Source organism: Sycon ciliatum, chromosome 6 (assembly GCF_964019385.1).
Source record: "Sycon ciliatum chromosome 6, ocSycCili1.1, whole genome shotgun sequence".
Taxonomy (NCBI): Eukaryota; Metazoa; Porifera; class Calcarea; order Leucosolenida; family Sycettidae; genus Sycon; species Sycon ciliatum.
In genome coordinates, this window is record NC_088648.1 from 2,468,466 (window position 1) to 2,481,489 (window position 13,024).

Consider the following 13,024-nt stretch of genomic DNA (forward strand, 5'->3'; position numbering starts at 1 on the left):
ACACACACACACACACACACACACATACACACACACACACATACATACACACACCACACACACACATGCACACACACACACACCCATACGCACGCGCATCCACACACACATACATCATGTACAAGTGCCAGGTTTGCATAGAGTTGCAAGCAGTGCTAGTTGGTGCTCAGACTTGAATGGCAAATTTATATGGAGTCATGAATAAATCATAGCAACAATTGACGGGTTCTAGAACATTTTTATGGAGTGGCAAACCATACAAACAGTGCTAGTTCAAGTTGGTGTGGCACCGCTGTAGCACTGGCACATCACTGCTTTGCCACTCCATGCAGAGCCGCATTCTGGATGATGACGTAATCGCGTAGCATAGATCGACTCGAATGGATAGGAAAGAAAACGGACCAAGGAACTACAAGTTACGCTATCGTCCACTAACGCCACCAGTTACTTGTACTTGACAATCAGCTCATCCAAGACGTGCTAGAGCTGACTGGCAGTTAGTGGTAGAATGGCAGTACCATTGGTCAGTGCCGTGCAATATTATCGCATGATCTGATTGTCAAGTAACTGGTGGTGTTAGTGGACAATACTCATAGCGTACCTTGTACTTCTATGCTCCTTTTTTCTTTCCTAAAAATTACTCGCGTAGCCTCTATGCTTGTTCACTGGTTGAGGGAATGGATAAGGGAAAAGTCTGAAGAGAGAATTGACTGCCACCACCAGGACTCGAACCAGACACCTTTGCTTGAGGCCAGCGATGCTCTAACCACTGAGCTAGCCTGTGGTGTAGCTGTCATCCAAGCAGAGACCATTCAACATTTTCTTTAGACCGTTTATTTGTTATTTTTTCTACTTTACTTGATCAAGTGCACAGGCAATGCATTCTCGTCAATACGTCTACTTAGGCCAGATAATACGGCATGATGAAAATGTAGTCAACAACAGGGCAGCACGTACACCATGTACACGATTCATCTTTACGCCGCACTTGCCACTAGTGCACTCGAGCACCACAATGGCACGTTGCAGTGCACGTTGCTTTTCTAGCGGTATTTGTCCGGCGCAGATCTACTCAGCGCACATTCTTACCGACCATGCCGCGGTTGGATTTTGGCGATCAACAATCGGTCTGGTGATAGCGCAACAGCCGAGCTTCCAGATGCGATCGCCAAAGACAAGGCAGTAGGAGACGAGACAGTGTTGACCGGTAAACGGATGTGAAAACTGAACCAGCTCGCGTCATTCGGCTGGCATTGCACGCGCTGACTTCGACGTATCAATCTTGTCTGCACTCGTGGCCGTGTCCCTTCACCAACCACACTATCTTGGGAACCTTTTGCTAACATGCTATCGACAACAACGAGATGTTGAAGCCCGTGGGAATTAATTATTTTCGAAACAGTTCATCTTCGTCTTCAACTTGCCCAGGATCTTTTTCGTTTATTTCGACAACTACAGATCTAACTTTCACGTGCAGAACTGTTCAATGAACTTTGACCTCTGCAGTGGTGCACTGGGCCAGATGGGCTGGGCCAGGGTCCGAGGTCTGTGGGACTCGCAGTCAGAAACCGAGTCACCATGGTCACGGGCGAGTGACATGCATGACAGACTGATGCTGTTACTGTGTTAGTACTAGTGCAGTGATACCGCTACTGGCGCTAGCATCCCTGCATGTCAACCAGGTCAACACCATGGAACAGATAGAATGATATTGATAGTCCAAACTACCAGTGCACACTTATAATTATGGAATGGAATGGACTGTAACACAGTAACACTAACAGACAGACACCTCACTTCACTCACATTCACAGTTTACTCTAGTGCCTCTCTACTCTAGTAATAGTAGTAGTAGGCTCTACTCACTGACACTGCCAGTGCCTCTGCTGCTCATGGTCACTGGCAGACACTGCCAGTGCCTCTACTCACTGTCACTGCCAGTACCTCTACTCACGTGACAGTGACACTGCCAGTGCCTCTACTCACTGACACTGCCAGTGCCTCTACTCACTGACACTGCCAGTAGTGAGTAGATCTACTCACTCACAACTGCCAGTAATCATGGTAATCAAGACACCGTCGATGTCCTTGCCAGAGAAATCCGACCTCATGAATACAATACCGCAGGTAGGGCTACCCACCCTAGGCCTAGCACCACACACACCACTCTGTGCACATGTCCGCGGCACTGTCAAGAGGTTGGATTTCTCTGGCAATACTGTAGAGTGTATGTAGTTCGTTCCCTGGTCTGTATAGTCTGTAGTGTTGGTCCATACTGCATGTGGGCAGCAGACCCGCACCAGCCGACACCAGCCGACAGTTGTGAGGAGTCGATCTATTCGCGGCACGGGTATGGTATTGGTGGTAAGGTTCTTGGCTCGTTGGCATCTTGGCCATGGACTCTTCTTTGCTTTACTGTGGACCTACATGTAGTGTGCGCCCATCGTACTACCACAGACATACATGTACATGTAGTACTGTAGTGTAACTGAGAACTGAGTTCCTATGACTTCGGACCATGCCAGTGGCAGTGGCACCCAGGGCATGCATAACGCTATGAGCCTCATTATCAACCGCAATCAGCATAGAAGCAGAGCAGCTGCAAGGTTGGTTGGGCTGATCCGGGATAGGGAAGCTACATAGTGACAATTATATGGTGGAGGAAGCAACAGCACGGATACCCCGCCTGTCACCTGTGCTAGCAGTCACCAAGGCAACTACAGTTCACTGCTAGCATGAGCACTGGACAAAGCTCTCAAGATTCCCGGTGAAGGACATCATGGAGTAACGTTATCACACACTCATTCAAGTCCCCCTTTCCCATACTTCCATCTATAGAAGGAGAGAAAGAGAGGCAAAAGAAGGAAACAAAGAGAGAGGGAAAGGGAGAGAGAGAAGGACAGAGAGACAGAGAGACAGAGACAGAGAGACACAGAGAGACACAGAGAGACACAGAGAGACACAGAGAGACACAGAGAGACACAGAGAGAGACAGAGAGAGACAGAGAGAGACAGAGAGAGAAAGAGAGAGAAAGAGAGAGAAAGAGAGAGAAAGAGAGAGAAAGAGAGAGAGAGAGAGAGAGAGAGAGAGAGAGAGAGAGAGAGAGAGAGAGAGAGAGAGAGAGAGAGAGAGAGAGAGAGAGAGAGAGAGAGAGAGAGAGAGAGAGAGAGAGAGAGAGAGAGAGAGAGAGAGAGAGAGAGAGAGAGAGAGAGAGAGAGACAGAGAGAGAGAGAGAGAGAGAGAGAGAGAGAGAGAGAGAGAGAGAGAGAGAGAGAGAGAGAGAGAGAGAGAGAGAGAGAGAGAGAGAGAGAGAGAGAGAGAGAGAGAGAGACAGAGAGAGACAGAGAGAGACAGAGAGAGACAGAGAGAGACAGAGAGAGAGAGAGAGAGAGAGACAGAGAGAGAGAGAGACAGAGAGACAGAGAGACAGAGAGCCTTACCAAGTGTAAAGGCAACAAGATGAGTACAGACTGTCAGTGCAAGTAAAACTGCCGTGCTTCTGAATGATGTACATCGACCAGAGTACACACTTCCCGTCTGTCTGCATTCCGGATCCATGTGCAACCCGACAGGTACCCTGGCAGATAAGTCCTGAATGCTAACACCACCGCAGAACGAATGACCAGTGATCCACAAAGCCGCCACAGATTTGCAACACAGGCAGAGCTGCTCAATTCTGCAACAATTCAGCCACTAAAAGAAACTGGAAACAAGGAAAATTGATAACAAACCTTCTCGAGTACTTGTTACTATCTGCAAGTAAACTGCACCAGCAGGCTGGCATCCACCTGACTGAGTACAAGGCGAGAAAATAGCGCTACTGGTGCCAGTACAGTTGTCTGGAAGGATCAGTTTCAGCTTTCTCAGCCCCGAAAGCGTCCAGCAGGCACTTCGTACAAAGCGCTACAAGTGCCAGGAATGGTAAAGGGACTATTCGTAGCAGTAATACTTATGAGTAATACTAATGAAGTTTAGGGTGAGGTATCGTCCCTTTAATTCGTGCTATCATCGGAGGACTAACAAAAAGACGAACTGGAGAAAGATAGCGGCCTGATGTGCGATATATCCACTGTGATTTTCGCATTGCATCTTCCATGGAGTGAGGGTGCAAGCTTCGCCCTGTGCAGCGCAACAGCTGAATGCATATTTTCATCGCCGTCTCCTTGGCCTTCTTGTTCTAGGTATGCGGTGTGGATGACTACAGACTTGTGTGTTCCAACTATTCTTGGCATTTTGGCCTCGAACTTGCTTGACTCTTTCGTGCGGGTGACACACACAATACCGCTGCCCAGGTTCCACTGGTCACTTGCCACAGTCTTCAGGGAACTGTTGTTGCACAACTCCCTGATTCAGGTGTACCATGGTATACACTAGCGCTTCCTACTAGACATGGACACTTGGCCGAACGTCCGGCCCAGCCGATTGACCGTGGATGCCGCGCTGCGCGCGGTGACGACAATTGTCCGGATTGGAGCTGAGCATTGAACGACTTTACGCTGCTGCACCCAAGTCGGGAGCCCAGCACGACTACTACCGATGTGTATGACTTGTTATGACTTAGTGACCATTCTGGGCATTCACTGTACTGTGCAGATACAGCATTGTATATCACTGTACTAGGTAGGGACTAGGGAGTTTTTTAGTACATTGTACTGCTGGTAGTGGTAGGGACAAAGCTTCCTCTCCAGGCTTCTGTTTCATGAAGTATGTTGTTGGCCCTGGCTGATATGGAAATACTGCAAAGGTCCGTCACTGGTCAAGCATGCGACAGTCGGACATGGCTGCAGAATGTTGCAGTCCGCCTGCGCAAGCTGAGCCAGCAGATCAACCTAAGGCTAAGGACATAAGTGGAGCCTATCCGACGCTAGCTCGACCGGACAAGACACCTACGCAAGCTGGCACTGGCTCACTGATCAGGCTCAGCGTTGATGTTGATCGGGGATTGGCAGACACGGAGTGAGTGTGGAATTCACGACTTCTCTTCAGCTACTGTAACTGTTAGTGGTCACAATGTTATTCACAATCACAGACAGTCACGTACACGTACATGTAGCTATAAGTAACGATAACCGTCGAAATAGGATTCGGAATGCGGAATTCGCAATCTGGACGAGCGGACTGAAACATCCAGTATTAGCGTGATCATGAAACAGCACGCATACATGTGCCGGCTCCGGCGCTGTGGTTTTGAAACTTTCAGTCTCATAATCACTGTCTAAAATGTGGCAGTTTGTCACACCTGCTAGTACGTGCACATGACGATGTACATGTACACCGTTTGAACCCATTTCAACCGGCTACATACCTAGTACTAGTAAGCGTGATGAATGTAACAATGACTGAGTACTGGAGTGTTGTTGTCACCATCATGACTGTTGTTTCAATTCTGTGAAAGAGATAACAGACATGTGACCACTCAGTGTTGGAGTCTTATGTGAAAGGTCTTTGGTTTAGTGTAGTGAGCACCATGAACACTGCCAGCAGCGTTCCAGCAACTGTTGCTACTCTCGAGATCTCCGCGACTACATGTACATCATGACGTCATGCAGGGAGTTCAGTGACTTGGTGCAACTGCAACGTTTAATACGTGTTAATGCGTGAGTAAAACATGTTATCGAGAGTACATAGCCCCACTCTTGGTTACATACTGTAGTACCGGTATACATGTACATGTCACAAGATGGAGGGTGAGGTGCAGAATTTGAGGAATTGCCCGCGTCGTAAGCTATAAAGTAAATAGTATGATTCCAGTGCCAATTTCAAAGCTTTCTGAACAGAATATGTCAATTTGTCAAAACACTGACTTATCCCAGCGCAAAAATCTTCACATGGGCGTGACAAAATGTGATTTGAATCGTCCTGGGAAGAAAATTCCAAGTCAGGGGGTCGTCGGATAGCCCTTGGTGGATTATGCTGTTATAATTGTTGGCATAATCTTCGGATTTTGTCTAAAAATTATGCCCTGGCATAAACGTCGGTGCAGCTCCTGATCAGTAGTTGTCACGTTTGTTCTAGTCTCAGTACCATCGTCTTTCTTTCTTATTTTCGAGCTGGGAATGTCAACATACATGTAGTAAAAAAAGTTTGAAAAAGAGGACTTCTGAGACCAGACGGGTGGCATAATCTTACGATGCTGGCTGAAGATTAGTGCTCCAGGCATATTTAGGCATGTTACAGGAAATAACCTGTTGAATGTGACCCCTTACGAGCCATGCTGTCATGGTGCCAGAGTCGTTGTAACGTTGCAAAGAAGTGCAAGGGTACAGTATAGCACAATCATTGGCATACTGATTCCAGCATAATGTAGCATAATCACTGGCATAATGGAAAGCATAATTCAGCAATTTACCGAGCATCATTGAATCCGCCAGGGGATGTTTGTACTGAGTTTACCATACCATCATTTATTTATTTCACCTTCCCATGGCCAGGGAGTATAGGCCAATATGGAAGGAGGGGGGGGGGGCGATAGCCAGCCATGGCAGTAAGCAAAAACAATGCAAAACTGATGACAAATAGAAGAGGCAATAACCCACACAGGGCGAGGCAAAGAGAAACAAACCTGAATGAAGAATTAGCAGTTATTAGAACTCAAGCTTCATGTTGAACTTAAAATCCTTTAGCATACAAGATGATTTTTACTGATAGAGGCAGGGCCAGCCAGAGAGAATAGGCAGCGACGAATGGAGATCTGGTATACAGTGCGTATCGGTGATAGTGTGGTCGTATACAAGAATATACTGCCTACAAGAATGAACACTCATTTTTTCATAATCATAACACCTATTTTATGTGTATATTTATTCTTACAAGCAGTATTATCGCATAGTAGAATATATCGGCCCTAAGAATGGATTTTGTGTAGCAAAATATGCCAGATTAGTGCAAAATGTATCGCCTGTAGTAATAACATCTGTGCTCTGTGCATGTTCAATACAATAATATTCAACACAAAAAGAGAGTTATGTCCAACTGAGCATTGGAGAATCACTTTTTCTGTCCAGTCGGACTCTTTCCTCCGACTTCTCTCCTATCTGCTGCTCTGCAGTCGCCTAGCACGACCGCGAGTCTGATCCGTGCGGTGTATCATGATTGTGTATACCTACATGATTGTACGTGTCCACATGCCAAACATGTATTATGTCACACGTGATTTATCGTGTGTAAGAAATATCGGCAATAAGAATAAAATGTCGTTTTTCAAACACCCACGCTATAACCGATACCTACTGTACTGTATAAGTTAGTACAAATTATCGTTCATGAAATCTTTCGCTATTTCACTCCACCAGCAGGCTTGTTACGTACTAAATTTCGTTTTTGGTCGAGGTCCGTCACCCCGAACGTTCAGAAAAAAGACTTTAGTTTGGCACAGACTTTAGTTATTTTGTGCCCGCTAACGAATATAGCGAAAGTAATTCCAAACGAAAATGTGTACATGTACGGTAAACTGATGTTGGGGCTTTAGGCAAAGTGCAGGAATTGCGTGAAGGACGAGTGGCAAAAAACCCAGTTATATTTACACAAGGGTGGCGGGGCTTTATCGAGACGAATAGAATGAACAACAATACACAGTTTTCGATCCGCTTGACTAACGAGATGGGGAACGTGTTAAACATAAATTATCATACAGCTCGGCAGAAGGAAAGCATGATGGTTTGCGGAAAAGGACTTTGAGTATCCTCTTGTTGTGGACTAAGTTCCAGGGTACTCATTATAAATTTACTTACAAGACATGTACAGTCAACTTTGCGTATAACAACACTCGGCGGGGCATCAGAAAAGTATCCTTATTTGCGAAGTGTCGTTATATGTATTTAGTTCGATGGGACTTTGCTCTGGACATGGAGATGCTATCGCTATTCGCGAATTGTAGTTATATCCGCAGTCGTTATTAGCCGAAGTTGGCTGTAGTAGGGATGACCAGGCGGTTGAGCAATAGAGAAAAAGGGGGAGAATATAGCAATGATAAAAAGGCAAAGCATTCCAGCGGTAGGTGGGAGCAGTGAGACAAGAGGTAACCAACAGCTTTACTGACTTTGCTACAGATATAGTCTACATGTTTACCAAACGATAAGTCTGAGTCCGACCAAACCAAGTTGCATGTTCTGCTTTACCACTGTGAGCTCTGTGAGGGATCCGGGAAGAGTGAATGCAGGGGTTGGCTCTGAGTTCGGCAGAAATAAGATCTCAGTCTTGGTGATATTAGGTCTTAGAGTCTCCAGGTAGTCCGGCATCCGCTGATGGACTTTGTTGATACTGCGCTGGAGACTGCCGCGCAGCCTGCTTAGGCTCTCATTGAACTTGAGCAGCGCAGTATTGTCGGCAAATAAGGACACACCTTCAACATGACTGGGAAGATCATTTAATATACACTAGGAAAAGGAGAGGCCCAAGGATGAATCCCTGGGGCACTCCGAACAGAACAGGTGAAGCATCTGAGAGAAGTCCAGCTACAAAGACAACTTGCGTTCTGCCGGATAGGTAGTCCAGCGCAGCGCCACGCACACCGAAAACTTTGGAATTAGATTGGACTGCAGCATAGTATAGCACCATCAATGGCATAATGGAAAGCATAATTCAGCAATCTACTCCAAATCCGTCAAGGGCTATCTTCGGAAAAGCCTTTTCGTTGGCCCTGAAACGAAAATCGCTGATTTCGTACTCAACCCCCCCCCCCCGAAATGAAGGCGAAAATCGCATGCGTGTGCAAGTAACACATACATGTAGATGCACAATGTTGGTCAACTTGCGAAACCGGCCCACCTCCTATGAACGATGTTCGTTGCAGGGACAACAGAAAAAAATTTGCAAGGAGCATAACCAAGAGTATAAAGTTATGTACTCTTGGTAGAACTGATTAAACTGTTAAAACAGCCCCCAAGAAGCAAAGAAAGCGGTTGCACTGCACGACTAGAGAACTCTGCAACGCAGACACTGTATACTGCAATACAGGTGCATGTCACAGTATATTGCGCTACTTTGGCTCCAATAGTGGGTGAAGCCTTTGTGAAAGGTCCGTTCAGCTCGTTCTGTTGATCGCAATTCTAAAACTATTGAGTATTGTCGCTTATGATAGTTATTTATAGCGATATGGCGGACAATTCCTCGAATTCTGCACCTCGAGTCGCCCTCCATCTACTTGTGCGGTACATGTATACCAGTACTAGTATAATAAGGGGTCGTCCACAAATATCGATGTTTTTTTTAGAGAAGATATTCGTTCATGGGGGGGGGGGGGGAGGGGGTTTGGGCCCTGTTCGTCTCGTCTTTGAGAAAAAAATATCGAACTCTATCTATGGACGGGCATTGTTCGAACATGTAGTTTATGACCTACACAAAGTGAAAGTCAACCTCGTGAGCATAGCCATGGCAAGGTTGTGCGACCGTGGCAACATAAACCTAGGTGTATGATGAAGTTAGAGTTGCAGCTGGTCACGTTTCATGAGAAAATTGAACTTCATTAAAAAATATCGATCCTTTGCATAAACATGTGTATGTTCGTTTTGAGGGGGGCCGGGGGTCTGGGGAGAAATGAACAAATATCGTCTTGAAAAAAATATCGATATTTACGGACGGCCCCTAACCAACAGTGTGGCTAGTTGTAGTTGTGGTTTAGTGTGAAACTCTCGCCACTCTCATGAGACATAGTTTCCACGCCTGTGTTATTATCTTCCTATCATACCCTGTCTGCAGTGTTCCAGCAACTGTTGCTACTGGTGGCGATTATATCATGACGTCATGCAGGGAGTTCAGTGACTTGGTGCTCCTGTTCGTGGGTTGAGCACTTTCGCAAGTCAACTCTGCTTTAGGCAATAACAACATTGGTTACTTTAGATCCTCCAAGATCACCGATGTGCCAGGCTCAAGCATACTCTATGTGCTTTGTACCAAGAGCCCCGGGGCAGAACTTGAGCAGAGGGAGGGTGGCGTGCGCCAGCACGCTACATTCCTCAACCATCGACCGTGTTCTACAACCCATGTGCAACGGTTTGCTGTTCCATTGCCAAGTCCGGGCAAGGAAACTAAAGGAATATAGTGGGGAAGATTGACAGCTATGGTGGCGGCAGTAACCAGTAAATACCAACAACAACGATAACGTCAAGAACAACAAGAACAATCAGAACGAGAACAACAACAAAGTGTCTTTTATTGCCCAGTTATTGGCCATTGGCCATCGTGAGAAAATGAGAATAATTAAAGATTACTTCAAAACAACAAGAACAACAACTCTTTCAGTAACGTGCAGCGCCACACATCCCAAACCAACAACCAGTAAGTTACTACGGATGTCACAACATAGACGAGTAGCAGCAAACACACGGACACACTTCAGCAGCGCTCTTTCCGTACACATGCACGGAGGAAATAACACGCGAGTACAGTACTACGTCACAAATTTGGCAAATCAACTGGGCACAGAAGAAACATGAGGCACTCAAAAAAAGGGTAGTGAATTCAAACTGCACACAAGCACATGGCTATTGAAAAAATGCTGACGTATAAGAGTTGGTCAAGGATAGAATCATGAACTTGAACATCACAATGCGGAGCTGGGTTACGTTATAGCATACCAAAAAACCCAAACACGAAGCTGGGCTTTTTCTTGAATTCGCATTTCCATGATGAAGAAATGTTTACGGCACATTTTCATAGAAATTAGTCAGCTTCTGCAAACGGGCACGATGTGACCAGCATCACCTAAAAGCATAATTATCGTTTTCGCAGGTTTCAATTCTATGAAGTCTACAAAAGTAAAAAGACCCGGCTGAATTGTCTGGCTTCACAGCGGCTAGATATACAACAACAAATGGCAACAACAACAACAATTACAAGAGCGCAAGAGTAAGGGGGAGCGGGCTTAGGCCTGAAAAAATACACCGCAGCGCACGCAAGGATCAGCTAGCTAGCTAGTTAGTCCAGCAAACCACAGCCATGAGCAACCAGGCATAGTAAACAACAAAGCACGCACACACCTTGTGTAGCTCTAGCAATCGTGCGGAGGACTTTTGCGCAACAAGACGTCTAGCAACACATCGGCGTAAAGCGTGCAGCAGCGAATAAAACCCACAGTGGCAGTGCACATGCAGAGCGGTAGAAAAAGACTCATGCCGGAGGACCGAATAAATTCATCTCATAAATAGTAAGAAATTAATTTGTCGCGAGTTTGGCGTGCTGCGCGTGTAAGTAAGTAGGGAGGTGAGATAGACCATCAGACAGACAGAGAGATAGAGTGGGAGATAGAGAGAAAAAGGATAGATAGATGGGGAGCGACAACCTGATACCAGTGATAGAGCAGGGAGGGGGGATGACGCCAGGCGCTGCTGGTTTCTTCATCTGATCCGGATGTGCATGCGGCGGCGATATTGCGGAAAGTCAATCTACCTAGGTTGGAATATAGCGAGGCAAGACCCATGTGTTGCAGGCACCGTGACTGGATACACGCATAATAGTGTTAACTAGCTGCACCGCTCCAGCACTGCATAAGCACCAATGGCTTAGCGGACGAGGTAGCGACATGTACGAAAGGTCTGAGGTTAAAGCACGCTGCGCTGGAGAAGACAAATGCAATTGGTTCCCGAGAGCCAGCATGAAGCCATCCGGGTTGGACCGGGTGTGCTGCTGCTGCTGGTGGCGGTGCTGCTGCCGCTGCTGCTGGTGGCGGTGCTGCTGCCGCCGCCGCTGCTGCTATTGCCGGTAGCATTAGGCAATGACAGTGCAAACAAGCTTACTGCTGCGATGTCCAATGTCACTGCTATGTTACCGTACAGAAAGCTGGATACGAGGCAGGACAGGTATTGTCTGGCACGAAGAAAGAGCGAGAAAAACCGCTGATGGTTGTGGGCAGACAGCTACCGCTACCGTTGGCACTACGGCACATGCACACACGCATACACACACACACACCAGCGCACGTACACATACACGCTCATACACACACACACACACACACACACACACAAGCGCACATGCACATCCGCACTCAAACACACCACACACACACACACATGCGCATACACACCCATACACACACGCATACCAACGTCACCGGCAGCAGCCTCCCTTTCGGTTAGAATCTGTACTGAGTAGTAAATTGTCAGGATCATCAGTTCCTCCACTACCACCGTTCACACGCAGTATCTCCGTTGCGATTGCTGCGAACATCTCGTTCACATTCGCATTCGACTTGGCCGATGTTTCGAAGAACAGCAAATCCTGCTCATCAGCGTACGCTTTACCCTCCTCTGTTGACACGCTGCGTGTGGCGTTTAGATCCAGCTTGTTTCCGGCCAGCGCGATTCTGATATCAGGACTTGCCTGCTGTTTGAGCTCAAGCACCCAACTCTTCGCCTTGCTGAACGATTCCTGCTCGGTGATGTCATACATGACGACAGCGGCAGGCGCGCCTCGATAGTACATTGGCGTGAGGCTGTGGTAACGCTCCTGCCCTGCCGTGTCCCAGATCTCAAACTTCACCAGCTGACCACCGTCCAGCGTCATCGACTTCGTTAGAAAGGCGGCGCCGATCGTGGACTCCTGGAAATCTTGAAATTGTCCCTTGACGAACCTCAGTGCCAAGCTGGATTTCCCGACCGCCGATTCACCCAGAAGCACCAGCTTGAACTGGAACGGCGTTCCATTGGAGACAAAGCTCCCTCTATGGGCCATGGCGAGCTGGTGTCCACCGACAACAAATGTCAGGAGCTCTTTCCTTTCGCTGAGTACAAAAATTGAACGTGAACGCAGTCCAGCGCTACGTGAACAGGAAGTCGGGAAAGGCGAGTCGACAACTGCACGGAGGAGCGCAAATACATGCAGGTCTTATCGAATACGTCTCCAAGTCTCAAGTTCACACCCTGGGTAGAACGAAGGAGATACGGATGCAAGAGTGGACAACGACCCACCACAACATGTCGAGCAAACAACAATCGTTTGTGTTGGCCATCCAAATCACTTCGCAAAAATCGCTGTTCTGAAAACTCGATGAGTCATGACGACACTTCATCGTACAAAAAAAGCCTT

At 47.1% G+C, this 13,024-nt stretch overlaps 2 protein-coding genes across 2 annotated transcripts in view; both read right to left on the minus strand.

Annotated features, from left to right (window-relative positions):
• LOC135819153 (hemicentin-1-like) overlaps positions 1–4,852 on the minus strand; it is a 47,325-nt gene extending 42,473 nt beyond the window's left edge. Inside the window, exon 1 of the mRNA XM_065332312.1 lies at positions 3,442–4,852. Within this exon, the coding sequence (XP_065188384.1) occupies positions 3,442–3,559 (118 nt within the window). The 5' untranslated portion in view covers positions 3,560–4,852. The remainder of the gene's footprint in view (positions 1–3,441) is intronic.
• A 5,425-nt stretch (positions 4,853–10,277) lies between these two features.
• On the minus strand, positions 10,278–12,940 carry LOC135819157 (ras-related protein Rab-5B-like). The gene has a single exon (XM_065332317.1). The coding sequence runs from the start codon at positions 12,668–12,670 to the stop codon at positions 12,047–12,049; it is 624 nt and encodes a 207-aa protein (XP_065188389.1). The 5' UTR covers positions 12,671–12,940; the 3' UTR covers positions 10,278–12,046.
• Positions 12,941–13,024: the final 84 nt, after the last annotated feature.